At 46.0% G+C, this 21,381-nt stretch overlaps 1 protein-coding gene across 2 annotated transcripts in view; it reads left to right on the top strand.

The window, feature by feature from the left end:
• The window catches only part of MEAF6 (MYST/Esa1 associated factor 6), a 148,461-nt gene extending 140,412 nt beyond the window's left edge, over positions 1 to 8,049 (top strand). The window contains exons 6-8 of one of the 2 annotated variants that reach the window (XM_063954355.1): positions 1,615 to 1,644; positions 3,630 to 3,663; positions 6,504 to 8,049. In XM_063954355.1, coding sequence (XP_063810425.1) covers positions 1,615 to 1,644; positions 3,630 to 3,663; positions 6,504 to 6,512 — 73 coding nt within the window. In that variant the 3' untranslated portion in view covers positions 6,513 to 8,049. The remainder of the gene's footprint in view (positions 1 to 1,614; positions 1,645 to 3,629; positions 3,664 to 6,503) is intronic. The other variant, XM_063954357.1, reaches the window with a different exon arrangement.
• The last annotated feature ends 13,332 nt before the right edge of the window (positions 8,050 to 21,381 follow it).

The raw sequence follows: 21,381 nt of genomic DNA on the forward strand, positions 1-21,381 counted from the left end.
ACATCTTCTTCTGGTGAGGACTCTCATTTGGCTCTTCTGGATGTGGTTCGAGCCTTGCGTATCTATTTGTCTCGCACAGAGTCATTCCGTCGCACGGATAACTTACTGGTTTTAATTGATGTTCCAAAACGAGGTTGGCCGGCCTCCAAAAATACTGTGGCCCGTTGGATAACTTCGGCCATAAGACAGGCTTACCTGTCTTCTCATGTTTCGGTTCCTGACTCAATTAGGGCTCATTCGACTAGAGCTGTTGGAGCCTCTTGGGCTGTTCGCGGTGGTGCATCTGTTGAGCAACTGTGCAGAGCAGCGACCTGGTCGTCAGTTCATACTTTCACAAAGTTTTATCGTTTTCATACTTTTGGTTTGGAGACTGCCTCTGTTGGGCGTCGTATATTGAAGACGGCTATGCCGTCACCGTCTCCCTCCTCTCATTAGCTTGCTTTGGGAAATCCCACAAGTAACGGCGCAGCGTCCCCCAGATGGAGGACAGAGAAATTGGGATTTTTGTTTACTTACCGTAAAATCTCTTTCTCTGAGTCCATCTGGGGGACGCTGCGATCCCTCCCATAGTTTGTCTGGTTTAATTGGTTAATTTTTTTATTCTGGTCTATCTCCTTTGGCTTGGCTAAACGTTAACTGAATATGGCTGAGCAGGAAGGAGATGGGAGGGGTTAGAGGGGGGAGGAGTCAGCTTTAGATTCTGTGCCAAACTCCACTACCACACACCTCTAACCCACAAGTAACGGCGCAGCGTCCCCCAGATGGACTCAGAGAAAGAGATTTTACGGTAAGTAAACAAAAATCCCAATTTTGGATAAGGGATACTCAACCTGTGTGTGTGTGTGTGTGTGTGTGTGTATGTATGTATATATATATATATATATATATATATATATATATATATAGATGCTGGCAATAAGGACGGCACTTGATGACTTTCAAAAGTGGAAAAACAACGTATGCTGTTTATTGCAACGTTTCGGGGTCGCAGCCCCTTCGTCAGGAATATGTACCTGTATATAATATACCTGTATATATAATTTCCCCATGGGTATTTACTGTAAAAATGCGTTGCAACTGCAAACTTAAATATAACTTGTGTAAAAAAAGAAAAAAATTCCTCCAGTTGGATACCGCAGGTATCAGGAGTCCGCATACACACTGTAATTAAAAATGTTTTGCGTTGTCTGCGTATATTTTTGGAAGGGAATTTTCACATTTTTGGAGTTCTCTCGGCCAATTGAATATTTCCCAATGTAAATATAGCAGGGACCCTGTTTACACTTTCTGTAGTACACATTTCAGAAAAAGCTAAATATAGATTTGCAAATGGTAGGTATAGTTTAAATTATTTCAGTGCAGTATACTGTCATTTGAGATGTTTTACTATTTTTGCTGATAATGTGTTTTAAAAGGGTTAAATTTGTTTTTGCTCTTTTTCCCTCGGTAATTTTGCCTTCTACTTTGCTTTCTGCTTCTTTCTACTTGAATGCTTTTGACCATGATTCATTTTATTTTTTTCCAGATTAGCATACTGTTTCTGCTAATCACCCAATTATACTAATCTGTGCATTAATTCCTATTGCTTTCTTTTCTCTTTAATGCTTCCCCCAGTCCATCTGGCATGTATGATTATGACTTCGAGTAAGTGTGATTCTTTGGTCTGTACAAATGCTTATACTCCGATAATGCAAATTTTGTTATGCACTGAATTTGTGCGCAGAATAAAGTTCTGTGTTTACAAAGATTTGTAATGATCATATTCCTTGAAATGCTCACTGAAATCGTCTAAGGTCCTTTGGCCTCATTTGTTGACAACAGCATTCTCATAGTTTAGCAAGTTCTAGTGTTTTGACCTTGCTTTCCTTATATGAGACTTTTTTTACAGCGGCTTCAAGCAGATGCAAGGCAGGGAATTGATAAAATGTGACCATACACTGAGCAATTATCAGAGCAATTGGCCGATTATGGGCTCATAATTACACAGTGTATGGAAGTGAAACAACAGGGTCGGACTGGTCCATAGGGGTACAGACTAAATCCCCGGTAGGCCCCACTGCCTGATGGCCCACCCTCTCCTCTGGGTATCAGGTTTTAGACTGTGCACTTGAATTGTACATTATACATAAGTTACATTATACTGCACAGGACTATGGTGTATTCACTACATTGCAGTTATTAATCTGTGGTGGCTGGTCACACTCCTAAGCATGGTCACCTACCACTACATTCCCCCGGTGGGCCCTTCATGCATTCCTAGTCCGTCACTGGTCGACAGTGAGAAACCTTTCAGCATGCACGACTAATGCAAAAATTGGTGCTCAGATCTGATAGTTGACATATTTGCCATCTGACAGAGAGACCAATTGTCTGAGATCTGAGGGTGTTTGGCAATGGCAGTTAATTGGTCTGTCTAATGGTGAGTTTATCTCCGTCTACGGCCAGCGTAAGACATGTGGGCCATTTTAAAAAAGAGCGAGGTCCAGTTGTATCCTTGCACAGTGTGTTGCCATCAGATGTTTCCGGAAATAAATATTGCCTATTTTTACAAATATGCAGTGTTTGTTTCATGTACTGTAATTAACGGAAATGTGTGCAGAAATTCCAACTTGCTCAAGAATTGCCCCCCTAGTCTTGCGAGTACTGCACAACACATCATCTTCATAGTTCAGGGAAAGACTGTAGATTAGTTACTAGAGTTTTGTTTAAGTGTTCACCATTTGTAAAAAGTATTTGTTTAATTGTTGCAGTAGTTCATGGCAGGAAAAATAAAATTCTTAATCTACACTTGAACGTGTTACAGTGAAGACTTGCTGTATATTGGCCTTGTACTCTGTTTTGACATTGGCTAGTGTATAGTTTCGTGGCACCTCATTTAAAAGTTAGAATGGTTGTTATCCCAACCTCTGTACTTGACAAGTTATAAAAAAAAAAAAAGTGTCTACATGGCTTTATTTGGTCTGCGGTGGCAATAAAAATAAAATCAGTAACTCATTGTTTAAATTATCTTTTTATTTTAAAGTGATGTTCTCCTTTTTATAAGAGATTAATCCCTCAGAAGCTCAAAGTTGGGGTAGATTTGCCTACACGACATGCGTTTATTTGTAGTAGTTTTGTTGTTCTCAAATGCCGCATAGTATTGCAATGCTAGGAGAATGTTAAGTGGGACTTGCTCACAAAAAATAACTTTTACTCTAAGTATAGCTTATTTATTAAACATTAGGTATTTACTAAATGAATAATATTTGAAGACCTCTGCTTTATCAGTTTTTTTATTTTTTCCTGATCCAGCCCTGGTTGATGTCTGTGTGCAGCCTTGCTCATGTGTAAGTGATTACATGGGGTCTCAATTAGTAAGGCTTAACAAAACATACACGTGTGAGCTTATACTGAACATCTTGAATAAAGTTACGGGTTGTTGTTTTTTTGAGACTGTCCCTTTTTAGTATAGCAAGATCAAATGTCCCTCTTTGTAAACCTTTTCCTAGTGTGGACAGTGAGAATAAATTGCATAGGTAACTGAATTTGTTGTTGCAACCTTTATAGGGGATACTTGTCGTTCATGTATTTTATTTTTGTTCTTAATTGCATCCTTTTTTTTTTTTTTTTCCCCCCCGCCATCTATTAAGGATTGATCTCAAGCTGAACAAAAAGCCTAGATCAGTAAGTATAATGTGTATTACATTTTTCTTGGGTTGACTCTAGGTGGTCATGCCTCTTGTTTCTTCAGTTGTATTATATGTATAGTATATCATTCCTCCTGTAATTAAACTTATTCTGCAAAATGAACTCCTGTACAAACTGAATTTCTACTACTAATGCAGGGGTGGGGAACCTCCGGCCCGCGGGCCGTATACGGCCCGCGAAGCCGTTTGGTCCGGCCCACCAGCTTGTGTCAGTGAGACACGCTGCCGCTCAGTCCGGCGGAAGCGTGTCTCAGCTGTCAGAACAGGGAGGAGAGCGCGGCTGTCGGGTGGGAGCCGCGGCGTGTAGTACTTCAAACCAGCCGCCGGTCCGTGAGCCAATCAGAGCTCGTGGACCGGCAGCCAATCAGGAGCCGCTGCTGCCGGTCCGCGAGCTCTGATTGGCTCTCGAACCGGCGGCTGGTTTGAAGTACCACACGTCGCCGCTCCCACCCGACAGCCACGCTCTCCTACGTGTCCTGCCGAAAGGAGCACGGTAAGCAGCACGGAGGGGAGGGGGGAGGGCATCTGTATACCTGGCACTGTGGGGGCATTTGTATACCTGGCACTGTGGGGGCATCTGTATAACTGGCACTGAGGGGCATCTGTATACCTGGCACTGTGGGGGCATCTGTATACCTGGCACTGTGGGGGCATCTGTATACCTGGCACTGTGGGGCATCTGTATACCTGGCACTGTGGGGGCATCTGTATAATATACCTGGCACTGTGGGGACATCTGTATACCTGGCACTGTGGGGACATCTGTATACCTGGCACTGTGGGGACATCTGTATACCTGGCACTGTGGGGACATCTGTATACCTGGCACTGTGGGGGGCATCTGTATACCTGGCACTGTGAGGGGCATCTGTATATCTGGCACTGTGGGGGCATCTGTATACCTGGCACTGTGGGGGCATCTGTATACCTGGCACTGTGGGGGCATCTGTATACCTGGCACTGTGGGGGCATCTGTATACCTGGCACTGTGGGGGCATCTGTATACCTGGCACTGTGAGGGGCATTTGTATACCTGGCACTGTGGGGGGCATTTGTATACCTGGCACTGTGGGGGGCATTTGTATACCTGGCACTGTGGGGGGCATTTGTATACCTGGCACTGTGGGTATACTTGGCACTGTGGGGGCATCTGTATAACTGGCACTGTGGGGGCATCTGTATAACTGGCACTGTGAGGGGCATTTGTATACCTGGCACTGTGGGGGCTTTTGTATACCTGGCACTGTGGGGACATCTGTATACCTGGCACTGTGGGGGGCATTTGTATACCTGGCACTGTGAGGGGCATTTGTATACCTGGCACTGTGGGGACATCTGTATACCTGGCACTGTGGGGGCATCTGTATACCTGGCACTGTGGGGGCAATTGTGGATCTGGCACCGCACTATTGGGGGCATATGTGTATCACGTCCCATTTTAACTGGCCACACCCATTTTTTTGGCGCGTGCACGCCTCCGGCGCGCACACACAGTACCTCCTAAGGGGCAGACCTACTGGGGGGCAGGGTAATTTTTTAAGTTGAGAATTTTTGTATGGCCCCCGAAGGATTTTATAAATATCCAAATAGCCCTCGGTAGAAAAAAGGTTCCCCACCCCTGTACTAATGTATACTTTGGATAGTGAAATATGCATTTAGTATTTCTAGATCGACAATTGGCAAATTTCTGCAGCGATGTCTTCACTGAGATGATCTAGTCTGATCTAAAACTCAGTATGACTTTTCTTTAGGCTAGTGTAAAAATCTGCAAAATATTCTAGTGTTTTGTAGTAAAAAAGTACAACACTTGATGGGCAATCGGAAAGTTACTCTGGTAATTGAAGAGCTTTTAATACTATAGCCAGTAATGTGGTCATGGTCTTGGAAGCATTAAAAATGGTAGCAATTTTCCCAGAAAAAAAAGTATTACCTTCTGCATCTCATGTCACACTGCACTGAAGGAAAGAATAGCTTCAGTCTAAAAAAAGCTTTCAGTTTACCCACGGTACAGTTTTACTTACCATGTGACAACATGGCTCTCCTTTTTATTGCTGGGTTTCACCGCAATAGCTTCAGAACACTGCTATATTGTTGGGGGGGGGGTGGGGTGAATGATGCATTCTAAGGCCCATGCATCTTCTACTGCTAGTTTCACACAAACTCCAAAACCTTTGAATACGTAATGGGCATTTATTTTATTTTTTGCTGTAGCTTTAAAATTGTGATGTACTTGATAATTTTATTCAGTGACAGGTGACTTACTAAATAAAGATCTCAACACTGTTTTTTGCTCCCTGCCATGTTCTCATCTGATGCAACCAGTAATGCCCAGTAGGCGGCTACTGGAAGATAATCTACTTCTAGCAGCCGCTAATCTCATAGTTACCACCTGCCTCCTCTACTTCCTTTTCCCCTCCCCCAAAAGCTGCCACGCAGGCAATCACTGCTGGTAGTGCAGCCCAGCAGCAGCCCTCACCCGGCAGCTACAGAGAGGAGTAGCCACCAGGGAAAAGTAAATTAAGCAGCCGTCCGCCTCCTAGAGTTATACCCAGTGGCTGCAGAGAGGAGCAGCTGTTCGGGAGGTGCAGAACCAATCCGTGGTCCAATATATTGGCTACCAATTTTTTTTTTAAATAGCTAAGAAAAAAATGTGGGTTTTTTTTTTTTTTTAAATAAAATCATGTTGGAGAAGTTTCTTAAATAGTGAAACAATATCACTATAGGAACTGGACAAATCGTGTAAATAGTGAATAATGTATGGTCAAGCTTTCTTAATTTTTATTTTATTTTACAATTTTTTTTGTTTCTTCCTTTTAGGATTATTAATGCGGTTCCATCTTCATCAACAACCAAGACTTCCACTGAAAATTAATTTCTTCCAAGAGATTCAACAAATTTATCCGAGCCAATGACATATGTTTCCTGCATAAAATCAATCCTACATGATATTAAATGGATCTAAGCAGGATGCTCACACTACTTCAAGACAGGCGTGATTAATTCAGAAGAGGAACATTGCGTGTATTGGGATTTAAAACTTGTTTTCTGCAGCCCGTTAAGCACAAATGTACACAGCTGTTATTCTTTCAGTTACAGTTCGCCTAGCAATGAGTTTTCAGAGATGGAGGCTTAGTTTACCAAAGCAGGCAGTGACCCTTTTACTGGATATTTGTACACTGCTTAACTCTCTGGTCAGTCCCATTTACCATCTAATATATCAAAGACCCCTCCTCTTTCCATGCGGTATTTCATTTCTACATTTGTTTTTCATTTGTTATAAATAGCAATTTCAAAATGAATTTTTCGGCTGTTAGGGATTTTCTAATGTGATGCTCAAAAGTGAGACTGGTACTTTACATATTTACACTGTGTGTTTAAAAATGACTATATTACAATTGTGCTTGGTTGGTTCATTGTTCTAGTACATGCAGTAAAGATTTTTTTTTTAATTATTATTGTGAATACGTGTACATATCTTTATACTGTTATATTTTTTTGTATTTGTTCGTATGAACCAAGGCTTTTCAACTAGCAGGTCCTCAGCTTTTTGCCGACCATCAGCGGTCTCTTCAAAGTTTCATAAACTATGTGTTGCGTGTGCATTGTTTGTAATTGCTTTAAGCCCACGAGCACGTTGGTGATGGTTATGCCGCCCACTTTATGGAAATACATGGACAACCTCAAAATGTAATTCCAACTACGTACAATGGCACAGTGTACTACTTACACTGAAATAGATGCTACCCGGTAAATAGTTGTGGTATCAGTCTTTGGGGCAATTGTAATCAGCATGAAAGCCATCTCCTTTCACCTGTCACAAGTAGACCTTATATAGTGGCAAACTTTTTAAAATGTAAAAAAAAAAATATTCACCATCATTTTTTGCTAATTCTTCCTCTGTTGTCACCTATTACTTTCATCTATGTTACTTACATTTTGTAATACTGACATTGGCAGATTATGTAAAGGAATGTGAAATATTGCATTGATTAGTGGTTTTGCCCTCCTATTTTTAATATAACAACTGTTTTGCTAGCTTTTGAACTTCTGTTGTTGAAGGAACAATGCTTGATATAAACAGGATACATTTTATTTTGTTTTAAAAATTGTGACATTTTAACTTGAGGAGGAGGTTGTCTCTTTAGCTGTAATGCCTTTATTTCACTCTGAAGAGATTTATTCGACATGTACTTAGAAGACATGGGTCGACAGGTTTTGAGGATTCCCTTGACACCCGGTAAACAAAGTTTACAAAGTTTTGAACAACAATATCTTGTCACTATATGTTTTATTTCTGTCGACATAAGCTCAAATACTTCAATTCACTGTGGATCTGCAAAATAAACAGCACACTATTTACTAACTCATTCTCCTGATGTGTGTGTGTATGTGTATGTGTATGTATATATATATATATATATGTGTGTGTGTATGTGTATGTATATATATATATATATATTTCTCTGACGTCCTAGTGGATGCTGGGACTCCGTCAGGACCATGGGACTAGCGGCTCCGCAGGTGACAGGGCACAAAAATAAAAGCTTTAGGACTAGGTGGTGTGCACTGGCTCCTCCCCCTATGACCCTCCTCCAAGCCTCAGTTAGGTTTTTGTGCCCGTCCGAGCAGGGTGCAATCTAGGTGGCTCTCCTAAAGAGCTGCTTAGAAAAAGTTATTAGGTTTTTTATTTTCAGTGAGTCCTGCTGGCAACAGGCTCACTGCAACGAGGGACTTAGGGGAGAAGAAGTGAACTCACCTGCGTGCAGGATGGATTGGCTTCTTAGGCTACTGGACACCATTAGCTCCAGAGGGATCGAACACAGGCCCAGCCATGGAGTCCGGTCCCGGAGCCGCGCCGCCGACCCCCTTGCAGATGCCGAAAAGTGAAGAGGTCCAGAAACCGGCGGCAGAAGACTTTTCAGTCTTCATGAGGTAGCGCACAGCACTGCAGCTGTGCGCCATTGTTGTCAGCACACTTCACACCAGCGGTCACTGAGGGTGCAGGGCGCTGGGGGGGGGCGCCCTGGGCAGCAATGATAATACCTTGTTCTGGCTAAAAATACATCACATATAGCCCCTGGGGCTATATGGATGTATTTAACCCCTGCCAGGTCTCACAAACACCGGGAGAAGAGCCCGCCGAAATAGGGGGCGGGGCCTATCTCCTCAGCACACAGCGACATTTTCCTGCACAGCTCCGCTGCGAGGAAGGCTCCCAGGACTCTCCCCTGCACTGCACTACAGAAACAGGGTAAAAAAAAACAGAGAGGGGGGGCACTTTTTTGGCGATATTGATATATTAAGCTGCTATAAAGGAAACAACACTTCTGTAGGGTTGTTCCTATATATTTTTAGCGCTTGGGTGTGTGCTGGCAAACTCTCCCTCTGTCTCCCCAAAGGGCTAGTGGGGTCCTGTCTTCGATAAGAGCATTCCCTGTGTGTCTGCTGTGTGTCGGTACGTGTGTGTCGACATGTATGAGGACGATGTTGGTGTGGAGGCGGAGCAATTGCCGGTAATGGTGATGTCACCCCCTAGGGAGTCGACACCGGAATGGATGGCTTTGTTTATGGAATTACGTGATAATGTCAGCACGTTACAAAAATCAGTTGACGACATGAGACGGCCGGCAAACCAGTTAGTACCTGTCCAGGCGTCTCAGACACCGTCAGGGGCTGTAAAACGCCCTTTACCTCAGTCGGTCGACACAGACCCAGACACGGACACCGAATCTAGTGTCGACGGTGAAGAAACAAACGTATTTTCCAGTAGGGCCACACGTTATATGATCACGGCAATGAAGGAGGCTTTGCATATCTCTGATACTGCAAGTACCACAAAAAGGGGTATTATGTGGGGGTCTGAAAAAACTACCTGTAGTTTTTCCTGAATCAGAGGAATTGAATGAAGTGTGTGATGAAGCGTGGGTTAACCCCGATAGAAAACTGCTAATTTCAAAGAAGTTATTGGCATTATATCCTTTCCCGCCAGAGGTTAGGGCGCGCTGGGAAACACCCCCTAGGGTGGATAAGGCACTCACACGCTTATCAAAACAAGTGGCGTTACCGTCTCCTGAAACGGCCGCCCTCAAGGATCCAGCTGATAGGAGGCTGGAAACTACCCTGAAAAGTATATACACTCATACTGGTGTTATACTGCGACCAGCCATCGCCTCAGCATGGATGTGCAGTGCTGGGGTGGTTTGGTCGGATTCCCTGACTGAAAATATTGATACCCTGGATAGGGACAGTATTTTATTGACTATAGAGCAATTAAAGGATGCTTTTCTTTATATGCGAGATGCTCAGAGGGATATTTGCACTCTGGCATCGAGAGTAAGTGCGATGTCCATATCTGCCAGAAGAAGTTTATGGACGCGACAGTGGTCAGGTGATGCGGATTCCAAACGGCATATGGAAGTATTGCCGTATAAAGGGGAGGAATTATTTGGGGTCGGTCTATCGGATTTGGTGGCCACGGCAACAGCCGGGAAATCCACCTTTTTACCTCAGGTCCCCTCCCAACAGAAAAAGACACCGTCTTTTCAGCCGCAGTCCTTTCGTTCCTATAAGAACAAGCGGGCAAAAGGACAGTCATATCTGCCCCGAGGCAAAGGAAAGGGTAAGAGAGTGCACCAAGCAGCTCCCTCCCAGGAGCAGAAGCCCTCCCCGGCTTCTGAAAAGCCCTCAGCATGACGTTGGGGCTTTACAAGCGGACTCAGGGGCGGTGGGGGGTCGACTCAAGAATTTCAGCGCACAGTGGGCTCACTCACAGGTGGACCCCTGGATCCTGCAGGTAGTATCTCAGGGTTACAGGTTGGAATTCGAGAAGTCTCCCCCTCGCCGGTTCCTAAAGTCTGCTCTGCCAACGTCTCCCTCAGACAGGGCGACGGTATTGGAAGCCATTCACAAGCTGTATTCTCAGCAGGTGATAGTCAAGGTACCTCTCCTACAACAGGGAAAGGGGTATTATTCCACACTATTTGTGGTACCGAAGCCGGACGGCTCGGTAAGACCTATTCTAAATCTGAAATCTTTGAACCTGTACATACAAAAATTCAAGTTCAAGATGGAGTCACTCAGAGCAGTGATAGCGAATCTGGAAGAAGGGGACTTTATGGTGTCCCTGGACATCAAGGATGCTTACCTGCATGTCCCAATTTGCCCTTCACATCAAGGGTACCTCAGGTTCGTGGTGCAAAACTGTCATTATCAGTTTCAGACGCTGCCGTTTGGATTGTCCACGGCACCTCGGGTCTTTACCAAGGTAATAGCCGAAATGATGTTTCTTCTGCGAAGAAAAGGCGTATTAATTATCCCTTACTTGGACGATCTCCTGATAAGGGCAAGGTCCAGAGAACAGCTGGAGGACGTAGTAGCACTAACCCAAGTAGTGCTGCAACAGCACGGGTGGATTCTGAATTTTCCAAAATCTCAATTGACCCCGACGACACGTCTGCTGTTCCTGGGAATGATTCTGGACACGGTTCAGAAAAAGGTGTTTCTTCCGAAGGAGAAAGCCAGGGAGTTATCCGAACTTGTCAGGAACCTCCTAAAACCAGGAAAAGTGTCTGTGCATCAATGCACAAGAGTCCTGGGAAAAATGGTGGCTTCTTACGAAGCGATTCCATTCGGCAGATTCCGCGCACGAACTTTTCAGTGGGATCTGCTGGACAAATGGTCCGGATCGCATCTGCAGATGCATCAGCGGATAACTTTGTCTCCACGGACAAGGGTGTCTATTCTGTGGTGGTTGCAGAGTGCTCATCTGTTAGAGGGCCGCAGATTTGGCATACAGGACTGGGTCCTGGTGACCACGGATGCCAGTCTGAGAGGCTGGGGAGTGGTCACACAGGGAAGAAACTTCCAGGGAGTGTGGTCAAGCCTGGAGATGTCTCTTCACATAAATATACTGGAGCTAAGAGCGATTTACAATGCTCTAAGCCTGGCAAAACCCCTGCTTCAGGGTCAGCCGGTGTTGATCCAGTCGGACAACATCACGGCAGTCGCCCACGTAAACAGACAGGGCGGCACAAGAAGCAGGAGGGCAATGGCAGAAGCTGCAAGGATTCTTCGCTGGGCGGAAGATCATGTGATAGCACTGTCAGCAGTGTTCATTCCGGGAGTGGACAACTGGGAAGCGGACTTCCTCAGCAGACACGATCTACACCCGGGAGAGTGGGGACTTCATCCAGAAGTCTTCCACATGATTGTGAACCGTTGGGAAAAACCAAAGGTGGATATGATGGCGTCCCGCCTCAACAAAAAACTGGACAGGTATTGCGCCAGGTCAAGAGACCCTCAGGCAATAGCTGTGGACGCTCTGGTAACACCGTGGGTGTTCCAGTCAGTGTATGTGTTTCCTCCTCTGCCTCTCATACCAAAAGTACTGAGAATTATACGGCAAAGGGGAGTAAGAACGATACTCGTGGCTCCGGATTGGCCAAGAAGAACTTGGTACCCGGAACTTCAGGAGATGCTCACGGAAGATCCGTGGCCTCTACCTCTAAGACGGGACCTGCTTCAGCAGGGACCGTGTCTATTCCAAGACTTACCGCGGCTGCGTTTGACGGCATGGCGGTTGAACGCCGAATTCTAAGGGAAAAAGGCATTCCGGAAGAGGTCATCCCTACCCTGGTAAAAGCCAGGAAGGAGGTGACTGCACAACATTATCACCGCATTTGGAGAAAATATGTTGCGTGGTGTGAGGCCAGGAAGGCCCCGATGGAGGAATTTCAACTGGGTCGATTCCTACATTTCCTGCAAACAGGATTGTCTATGGGCCTCAAATTAGGGTCCATTAAGGTTCAAATTTCGGCCCTGTCGATTTTCTTCCAGAAAGAATTGGCTTCAGTTCCTGAAGTCCAGACTTTTGTAAAAGGAGTACTACATATACAGCCCCCGGTTGTGCCCCCAGTGGCACCGTGGGATCTTAATGTAGTTTTGGATTTTCTCAAATCCCATTGGTTTGAGCCACTCAAATCGGTGGATTTGAAATATCTTACATGGAAAGTAACCATGCTACTGGCCCTGGCTTCAGCCAGGAGAGTGTCAGAATTGGCGGCTTTATCGTATAAAAGCCCATATCTGATTTTCCATTCGGACAGGGCAGAACTGCGGACGCGTCCTCAGTTTCTGCCTAAGGTGGTTTCAGCGTTTCACCTGAACCAGCCTATTGTGGTGCCTGCGGCTACTAGCGATTTGGAGGATTCCAAGTTGCTGGACGTTGTCAGGGCATTGAAAATATATATTTCAAGGACGGCTGGAGTCAGAAAATCTGACTCGCTGTTTATACTGTATGCACCCAACAAGCTGGGTGCTCCTGCTTCTAAGCAGACGATTGCTCGTTGGATTTGTAGCACAATTCAACTTGCACATTCTGTGGCAGACCTGCCACAGCCTAAATCTATCAAGGCCCATTCCACAAGGAAGGTGGGCTCATCTTGGGCGGCTGCCCGAGGGGTCTCGGCATTACAACTCTGCCGAGCAGCTACGTGGTCGGGGGAGAACACGTTTGTAAAATTCTACAAATTTGATACCCTGGCTAAAGAGGACCTGGAGTTCTCTCATTCGGTGCTGCAGAGTCATCCGCACTCTCCCGCCCGTTTGGGAGCTTTGGTATAATCCCCATGGTCCTGACGGAGTCCCAGCATCCACTAGGACGTCAGAGAAAATAAGATTTTACTTACCGATAAATCTATTTCTCGTAGTCCGTAGTGGATGCTGGGCGCCCATCCCAAGTGCGGATTGTCTGCAATACTTGTACATAGTTATTGTTACAAAAAAATCGGGTTGTTATTGTTGTGAGCCATCTGTTCAGAGGCTCCTACGTTTGTCATACTGTTAACTGGGTTCAGATCACAGGTTGTACGGTGTGATTGGTGTGGCTGGTATGAGTCTTACCCGGGATTCAAAATCCTTCCTTATTGTGTACGCTCGTCCGGGCACAGTATCCTAACTGAGGCTTGGAGGAGGGTCATAGGGGGAGGAGCCAGTGCACACCACCTAGTCCTAAAGCTTCTATTTTTGTGCCCTGTCTCCTGCGGAGCCGCTAGTCCCATGGTCCTGACGGAGTCCCAGCATCCACTACGGACTACGAGAAATAGATTTATCGGTAAGTAAAATCTTATTATATATATATATATATATATAATATATATATATATATATATATATATATATATATATATATATATATATATATATTCAACAAGCCACCATGCTATTTCCAACGTTACTGGGCTCAACCGCCCCTTTGTCAAGGTGCATAAAACAACACATCACACTTACCTAAATACTAAGGGGTATATGCAATTCACGGCGAATCGCGGCAAATTATCGCCGTTTTTAAATTCGACACAATTCGACAGGTGAAAACCGGCAGGTGGCTGCTGGAATTCACCATATTCAATGCAAAACGGATTCGATAGACCCGCGGGCGAAAATCGGCCGATTTGGCGGATTTTGCCGCGATTTTAAAAAACGGGAAAAACCCGAAGAAAAAAAATGGCGTGGGGTCCCCCCTCCAAAGCATAACCAGCCTCGGGCTCTTCGAGCTGGTCCTGGTTCTAAAAATGCGGGGGAAAAATTGACAGGGGATCCCCCGTATTTTTAAAACCAGCACCGGGCTCTGCGCCTGGTGCTGGTGCCAAAAATACGGGGGACAAAACGAGCAGGGGTCCCCCGTATTTTTCACACCAGCATCGGGCTCTACTAGCTGGACAGATGATGCCACAGCCGGGGGTCACTTTTATGCCGTGCCCTGCGGCCGTGGCATTAAATATCCAACTAGTCACCCCTGGCCGGGGTACCCTGGGGGAGTGGGGACCCCTACAATCAAGGGCCCCCCCCCCCAGCCACCCAAGGGCCAGGGGTGAAGCCCGAGGCTGTCCCCCCCCCCCCATTTAATGGGCTGCGGATGGGGGGGCTGATAGCCTTTTGTGATAATAAAAAGATATTGTTTTTTCCAGTAGTACTACAAGTCCCAGCAAGCCTCCCCCGCAAGCTGGTACTTGGAGAACCACAAGTACCAGCATGCGGGAGAAAAACGGGCCCGCTGGTACCTGTAGTACTACTGGAAAAAAAATACCCAAATAAAAACAGTACACAGACACCTTGATAGTAAAACTTTATTACACACTACCGACACACACATACTCACTTATGTTGACACGCCGACTGCCACGGTCTCCGACGATCCGAGGGTACCTGTGAAAAAATTATACTCCCCTTCCAGCGTCCAGAGGTACATCCACGTCCAGATATAAATCCACGTACTTGTTAAAAAAACAAACCGAACACCCGCTCCATACCGCACTAAAAGGGGTCCCATGCTTTCACATCAGACCCCTTTCTCCCGAATGCCGGGACATCACGTGACTCCTGTCACTGAAGTCCCTTCAGCCAATCAGGAAGCGCTACTTCTGTGGCGCTCACCTGATTGGCTGTGCGCTGTTTGTGCTGTGACAGCGCATCGCAAAGCCGCTCCATTAGTTTCAATGGTGGGAACTTAGCGGCTAGCGGTGGGGTTACCCGCGGTCAGCCGCTGACCGGCGGGTGACCTCACCGCTAGCCGCTAAGTTCCCACCATTGAATAAAATGGACGGGGCTGTGCGATGCGCTGTCTGAGTTCAGACAGCGCACAGCCAATCAGGTGAGCGCAACGAAGTTGCGCTTCCTGATTGGCTTTAGAGACCTTTGTGTGACAGCTGTCACTGACAGATCTCATTCGTGGAAAGGGGTCTCATGTGTCAGCATGGGACCCCTTTCAGTCCGGTGGCCCGTGTGTTCGTTTTCTTTTTTTGCCAAGTACGTGGATGTATCTCTGGACCATGGCTGAGGTGAGTATATTGATCTTTTTTTTTCAGGTATCCGTGGATTCTACATGGAGAAGAAGACCGATGTCGGCGTGTGAACATAGGTAAGTATGTGTGTGTCGACGTATGAAATAAAGTTTTACTGTCACGGTGTGTGTGTCCTGTTTTTATTTGGGTATTTTTTTCCCAGTAGTACTACAGTTACCAGCGGGCCCGTTTTTCTCCCGCATGCTGGTACTTGTGGTTCTCCAAGTACCAGCTTGCGGGGGAGGCTTGCTGGGACTTGTAGTACTGCTGGAAAAAAACAATATTCTTTTCATTATCACGAAAGGCTATCAGCCCCCCCATCCGCAGCCCATTGGATGGGGGGGGACAGCCTCGGGCTTCACCCCTGGCCCTTGGGTGGCTGGGGGGGGGGGACCCCTTGATTGAAGGGGTCCCCACTCCCCCAGGGTACCCCGGCCAGGGGTGACTAGTTGGATATTTAATGCCACGGCCGCAGGGCACGGCATAAAAGTGACCCCCGGCTGTGGCATTATCTGTCCAGCTAGTGGAGCCCGATGCTGGTGTGAAAAATACGGGGGACCCCTGCTCGTTTTGTCCCCCGTATTTTTTGCACCAGCACCAGGCGCAGAGCCCGGTGCTGGTTTTAAAAATACGGGGGATCCCCTGTCAATTTTTCCCCCGCATTTTTAGAACCAGGACCAGCTCGAAGAGCCCAAGGCTGGTTATGCTTTGGAGGGGGGACCCCACGCCATTTTTTTAAAGGATTTTACCGTTCCAGCAATAAAAAATATATAAATAATATTTGTGCCTCCAAAAAAAAAAAAAAGTACCTAATCCCTTCTAATATAAATAGATATGCTATTCCTAAAAAAAAAAACACCAAAAAAAACATGTTTAAATTTTTTTTTATTGTTTTCACCCTCCAAAGTGTGGCGGATTGAAAATGACGAATTTGCTGTCTAAAAGCACTACTGTCGAATTTCCAAACTTGAATTGAATATGCTTTGGTCGAATTGCAGCACTTGTATCATTGCAGAAAAGTCGAATTTGCAAAAATTCGAATTTTGAAAGTCCGTTTTTTGGTCGGAAAGCACTGAATTGCATAGGCGAATTTTTTTTTTTGGCGAAAATGACCCGAAATTCGACAATTTCGGGAATTCGACCGCAATTGCATATACCCCTAAAGAAGAAGCCCGCCACCGTACCCCGTGCCATTCGAGTCCCAGCAGATCCGGCTTGGCCCCCGGTGCCTTCCGCGCTCGTCATCAGGTGCGCCGCGGCGGGTCACCATAGTAACCAGGACGCCCGGCCCGGCTCCCTGTGCGCGCTGGAATAAAAAAAGAAAGTGTATGGGGATTACAGCGCCCACACGCCACTGTGAAAAGTGCTAAGCATATTGTGTAAAAAGCACATATAATCATCAGGGTGTCAGCATGCTGATCATAGCGCATGGATCTCAGTCAAGTATTAAATAATACAGAAGGGATATATATACATGCACAGACAGGGACCAAAATCCCTGGGACACATGATGCTCCCAGGGGTGCCGTGCATATTAAGTCTCTGTCCATGTACAGGAATGGGCGAGCTGCCCTGTAAAAATAATATTTAAGTGCAAATAATATTATTATAGAAATGAAGAGACAGTACTGAGTAGCATAAGTGACATAAAAGCCCTATTTTTTACCTGGTCGTGTGCTCGTGCCCCATTGACCCTGGTACCGATATACACCAGGAGCATGTAACTATAATAGTATCCCCTACCTTAAAGTGCAATCTATGTACCTGCAGTGCATAATAAATCTATTAAAACTAAATTATATTAGTTATGTGAAAATGTTAAAATATTAAAAACAGGTGTTAGTGACGTGCACATGAACTCTGCTACAGACTGAAAAAATGTGACATAATAAAGTGCTAATGTCTATTATAACCCTTAAAAGTGCGTAGTGCTCAACGTATAATATGTACTATCTCTCTTTACAAAGTGCCAAATGCTTCTTACATACAATTGTAAAAGTGCACATGCCCTAATAAAAATGTATCACTCTATACTATTAAAACAATACGTCTCGTTCATATTAATATGGATTTTAAATAAAGCTGTTCATTCTGTAACCAGGTCGTTCCCACTCTATTTGACAGTAAGCCGTTTCGCCATCACTTAAAGACTTTCTAGGGAGTGTTTAAAATCGATCGCTACTCCATCAAAACACATTCCACGTCATAATTTCATTTAGGCCTCGAGGATTAATAGTATCTAGTTCGTATATCCATTTCGCCTCCTGGCGTAGTAACCTTCCCTCACGGTCGCCACCTCTGATGCTTTTCGGTATGTGGTCAATGATGAATTGCCTGAGGTCCCCCATGTTATGGCCTTTTTCAACAAAGTGTTTAGCCACTGGCTGGTACTCTCCTTTCCCTGCTAGGACATGTTTAATGGCAGACCTGTGTAAGGCCATTCTCTCTCTTAGGGACCTACTGGTTTTTCCCACGTAGTATATCTTACAGGGACACGTAACAACGTACACGATATGTGTCTATGTGTCTGTGTGTATGTGTGTGTGTGTGTGTATATATATATATATATATATATATATAAAAAAAAAATTTCATTCTCTAAAAATAAAATAAAAGTGCCTAGGCTTGTCTGTGATGTTCATATAAAAGAAGTATCACCAATAGTGTAGTATATCCAAACACTTTATAAAACAACAAATAAAAAGACCAAATACATTTACTGGTATATTCAATTGCTGACTGATTCCTTCGGAGAGGATCCGACAGGTCCTTATTCAATTTGTGGGCGTTTTCGCCCGTTTGTAGTCCCGTTTTCGACATGCCGATCCGACTTTTTGATTTCCCTCATTCTGTTGGGGTCTAGAGATCGGAGAAATCCAACATTTTGGATTTCCACGATTGGCCAGTTCCAGTCTAAAAATGGTGGGCACGGTGAGGTGGAGACTTTTTAACATGCTATATTTCCCCGATCCGCCAGTGGATCGCCGATTCTCGATGGCCGCTGACCGACTAATCGGATTGCCAAACATCGGATCGCCAGAACAGGGAATCGGTCTGTAGATGTATGGCCCGCATAAACTTAATTGATGTATTGGTCTTGCTGGCTGCCATGAACTCTTTGAGCCTACACCTGTCACTATTTATTTACTCCACTTTATAGTTGTGTGGTTTGAAATGTATTGCATATTTTAAAATGATCATACAAATTGTTTGAAAATTCATATTAAAAACCTACTGGCTTGCAATAAAAATTATGTCTGAAACAACTGGCGGTATCCTATTAGAAGCAGTACTTTCCTGCTGCTAATATGATTGCTGGGGGTATCCTATTAACCCAGATGCCGGCACTTATCAGGGATTATGCTTTGGGTGCCTGAGGATACTGGGGTCCATTTAGTACCATTGGGTATAGACGGGTCCACTAGGAGCCATGGGCACTTTAAGAATTTGATAGTGTGGGCTGGCTCCTCCCTCTATGCCCCTCCTACCAGACTCGGTTTAGAAAATGTGCACGGAGGAGCCGGTCACGCTTATGGAAGCTCTGCATTTATTTTAGATGTTTGTTATTTTCAGGCAGCTCTGCATGACAGCAGCCTGCTGCCTTCGTGGGACTTAGGGGGAGGGGGGAATGGCCCAACCTCTTGAAGGGTTAATGGTCCCGTTCCACGCTGACAGGACACTGAGCTTCTGAGGGAACTTTTCTCAAGCCCCACCACGGCAAGTGTACATTCCCGCAGCGCGCCTCCACCCCTAACAGCCAGAAGAATGTTGAGTACTGAGCTGGCGTCCCGGTTAGCCGAGCGCCGGCCATTATGGGGGGCATGGGGGTACGGAGACGCATGGCTTCTAAACGGTGCGGAATGCGTCTCCAGACACAGTACCTAAACTGGCAACACAGCCTTAAAATGGTTTCTCTCCATTTTAAGCACCAAATTCCTCAGCCAGTATAAAAAAAGCTGGAAGATCGTGTGTCACTGAAGGGACGGGGCCTCACTGTGAGAGGATCCAGCAGCTCACCAGCCCCATTTTCCCTCTGCAGTGGACACAGATGCTGACAGGACAGGGACGCGCAGCTCCCCCGGTGTGATGCCAGATTACCTTAGCGGTACCAGAGGGGGGGAGCGATTATTAGTGTACCAAGTCCCCTATCAGGGTACTTAGTCTGTGACCCGGCTAAGCTTGGCATTAGCGATAAGGGCGCAGTGGGGGCTGGCTCCAAAGAACTGTGTCTCCCTGAAGGGCTCTTTGTGGGTTAATTGTGCTTAACATTTTCCTGTGTGTGTGTGTGTGTGTGCTGTTACATTTACATTATGTCAGGCAAAGAGTGTGTTTCTTGTACAGAGGAGTGTTCCTCTATTCACCAGGGGGCTCACTACTGGGTACTCGGGGTTCACAAGCTAGTGGTGCTGAACCGGAGTGGATTAATTCTCTCATAGGAATGATTTCCACTCTTTCTACAAAATTGTCCCGCAATGAGAAAGAGATGCAATACTTAAAACAAACTGTGGATGAGTTTATGAACAGAGAGACTGTCCCCAAAAAAGCGTCTCATTCCCTTCCCTTTTGTCTGCAAAAGCAACCTCTGACCCATATCCTGCAATCTGACTCTTGACGCTGATGGGTCAGACTTGGAGAAGGGTGAGGTAGACTTGGAGGGGGGGGGGGATGTGTCTCTGTTACAGGAAATAGAGGCTCTTATAGAGGCTATTAGAGATGTTCTGCAACTTTTTGCTGCTCTTGCGATCAACTTGACTCCGCCTATGGGGGAGTGGATTTTAGCATAGCAGGGCTGCGATCGCTTGTGCAGCCCTGCTATGCTAAAAAAGTTTCATGCAAAACAAGACCAGGGTCAGACTTGCTGACCCTGTGCGAGGGATCCAGCGACGAAGGTCCCGGGATTGACGTCCGACATCCGCGCTCCAAACGCCTGGTCACGCCCAGAAAATGGTGACTATCCATCCCGGAACGCCTCCCCGCTGTCAATCTTCTAGCGATCGCGCCAGTGATCACTTTCTTCTCTCTTCTGGTCGTTGCTGGGCAACGATGCCCATGCGCATTGCGGGCGCCGTGCGTGCTCTTTTCTGACCCATTTGCACCGCAGCGAAGAACTGCGTGTGAACGGGTCGGAATTACCCCCAAGGTGTTAGAGGAGAGTGAGGAATCTTTTCTCCGGTAGTATCCACAGGATAACAATTGGATATGATGAAGCGACAGCGGATTTGCACCAATCGGTCAAAGCTTTCTGGCCTCCCAGCATGCAACGGGCCCCTCCATATATCGCCGCCTCCTGGCTCAGGCAAATCAGTTTTTTCTCTGACGTCCTAGTGGATGCTGGGACTCCGTAAGGACCATGGGGAATAGCGGCTCCGCAGGAGACAGGGCACAAAATAAAAGCTTAAGGATCAGGTGGTGTGCACTGGCTCCTCCCCCTATGACCCTCCTCCAAGCCTCAGTTAGTTAGATTTTTGTGCCCGGCCGAGAAGGGTGCAATCTAGGTGGCTCTCCTGAGCTGCTTAGAATAAAAGTTTAGTTTAGGGTTTTTTTTTTTTTTTTCAGTGAGTCCTGCTGGCAACAGGCTCACTGCATCGTGGGACTAAGGGGAGAAGAAGCGAACTCACCTGCGTGCAGAGTGGATTGGGCTTCTTAGGCTACTGTACATTAGCTCCAGAGGGACGATCACAGGTACAGCCTGGATGGGTCACCGGAGCCGCGCCGCCGTCCCCCTTACAGAGCCAGAAGAGACGAAGAGGTCCGGTGAAATCGGTGGCAGAAGACATCCTGTCTTCAGACTAAGGTAGCGCACAGCACCGCAGCTGTGCGCCATTGCTCTCAGCACACTTCACACTCCGGTCACT

Source organism: Pseudophryne corroboree, chromosome 2 (genome assembly GCF_028390025.1).
Source record: "Pseudophryne corroboree isolate aPseCor3 chromosome 2, aPseCor3.hap2, whole genome shotgun sequence".
Lineage (NCBI taxonomy): Eukaryota > Metazoa > Chordata > Amphibia > Anura > Myobatrachidae > Pseudophryne > Pseudophryne corroboree.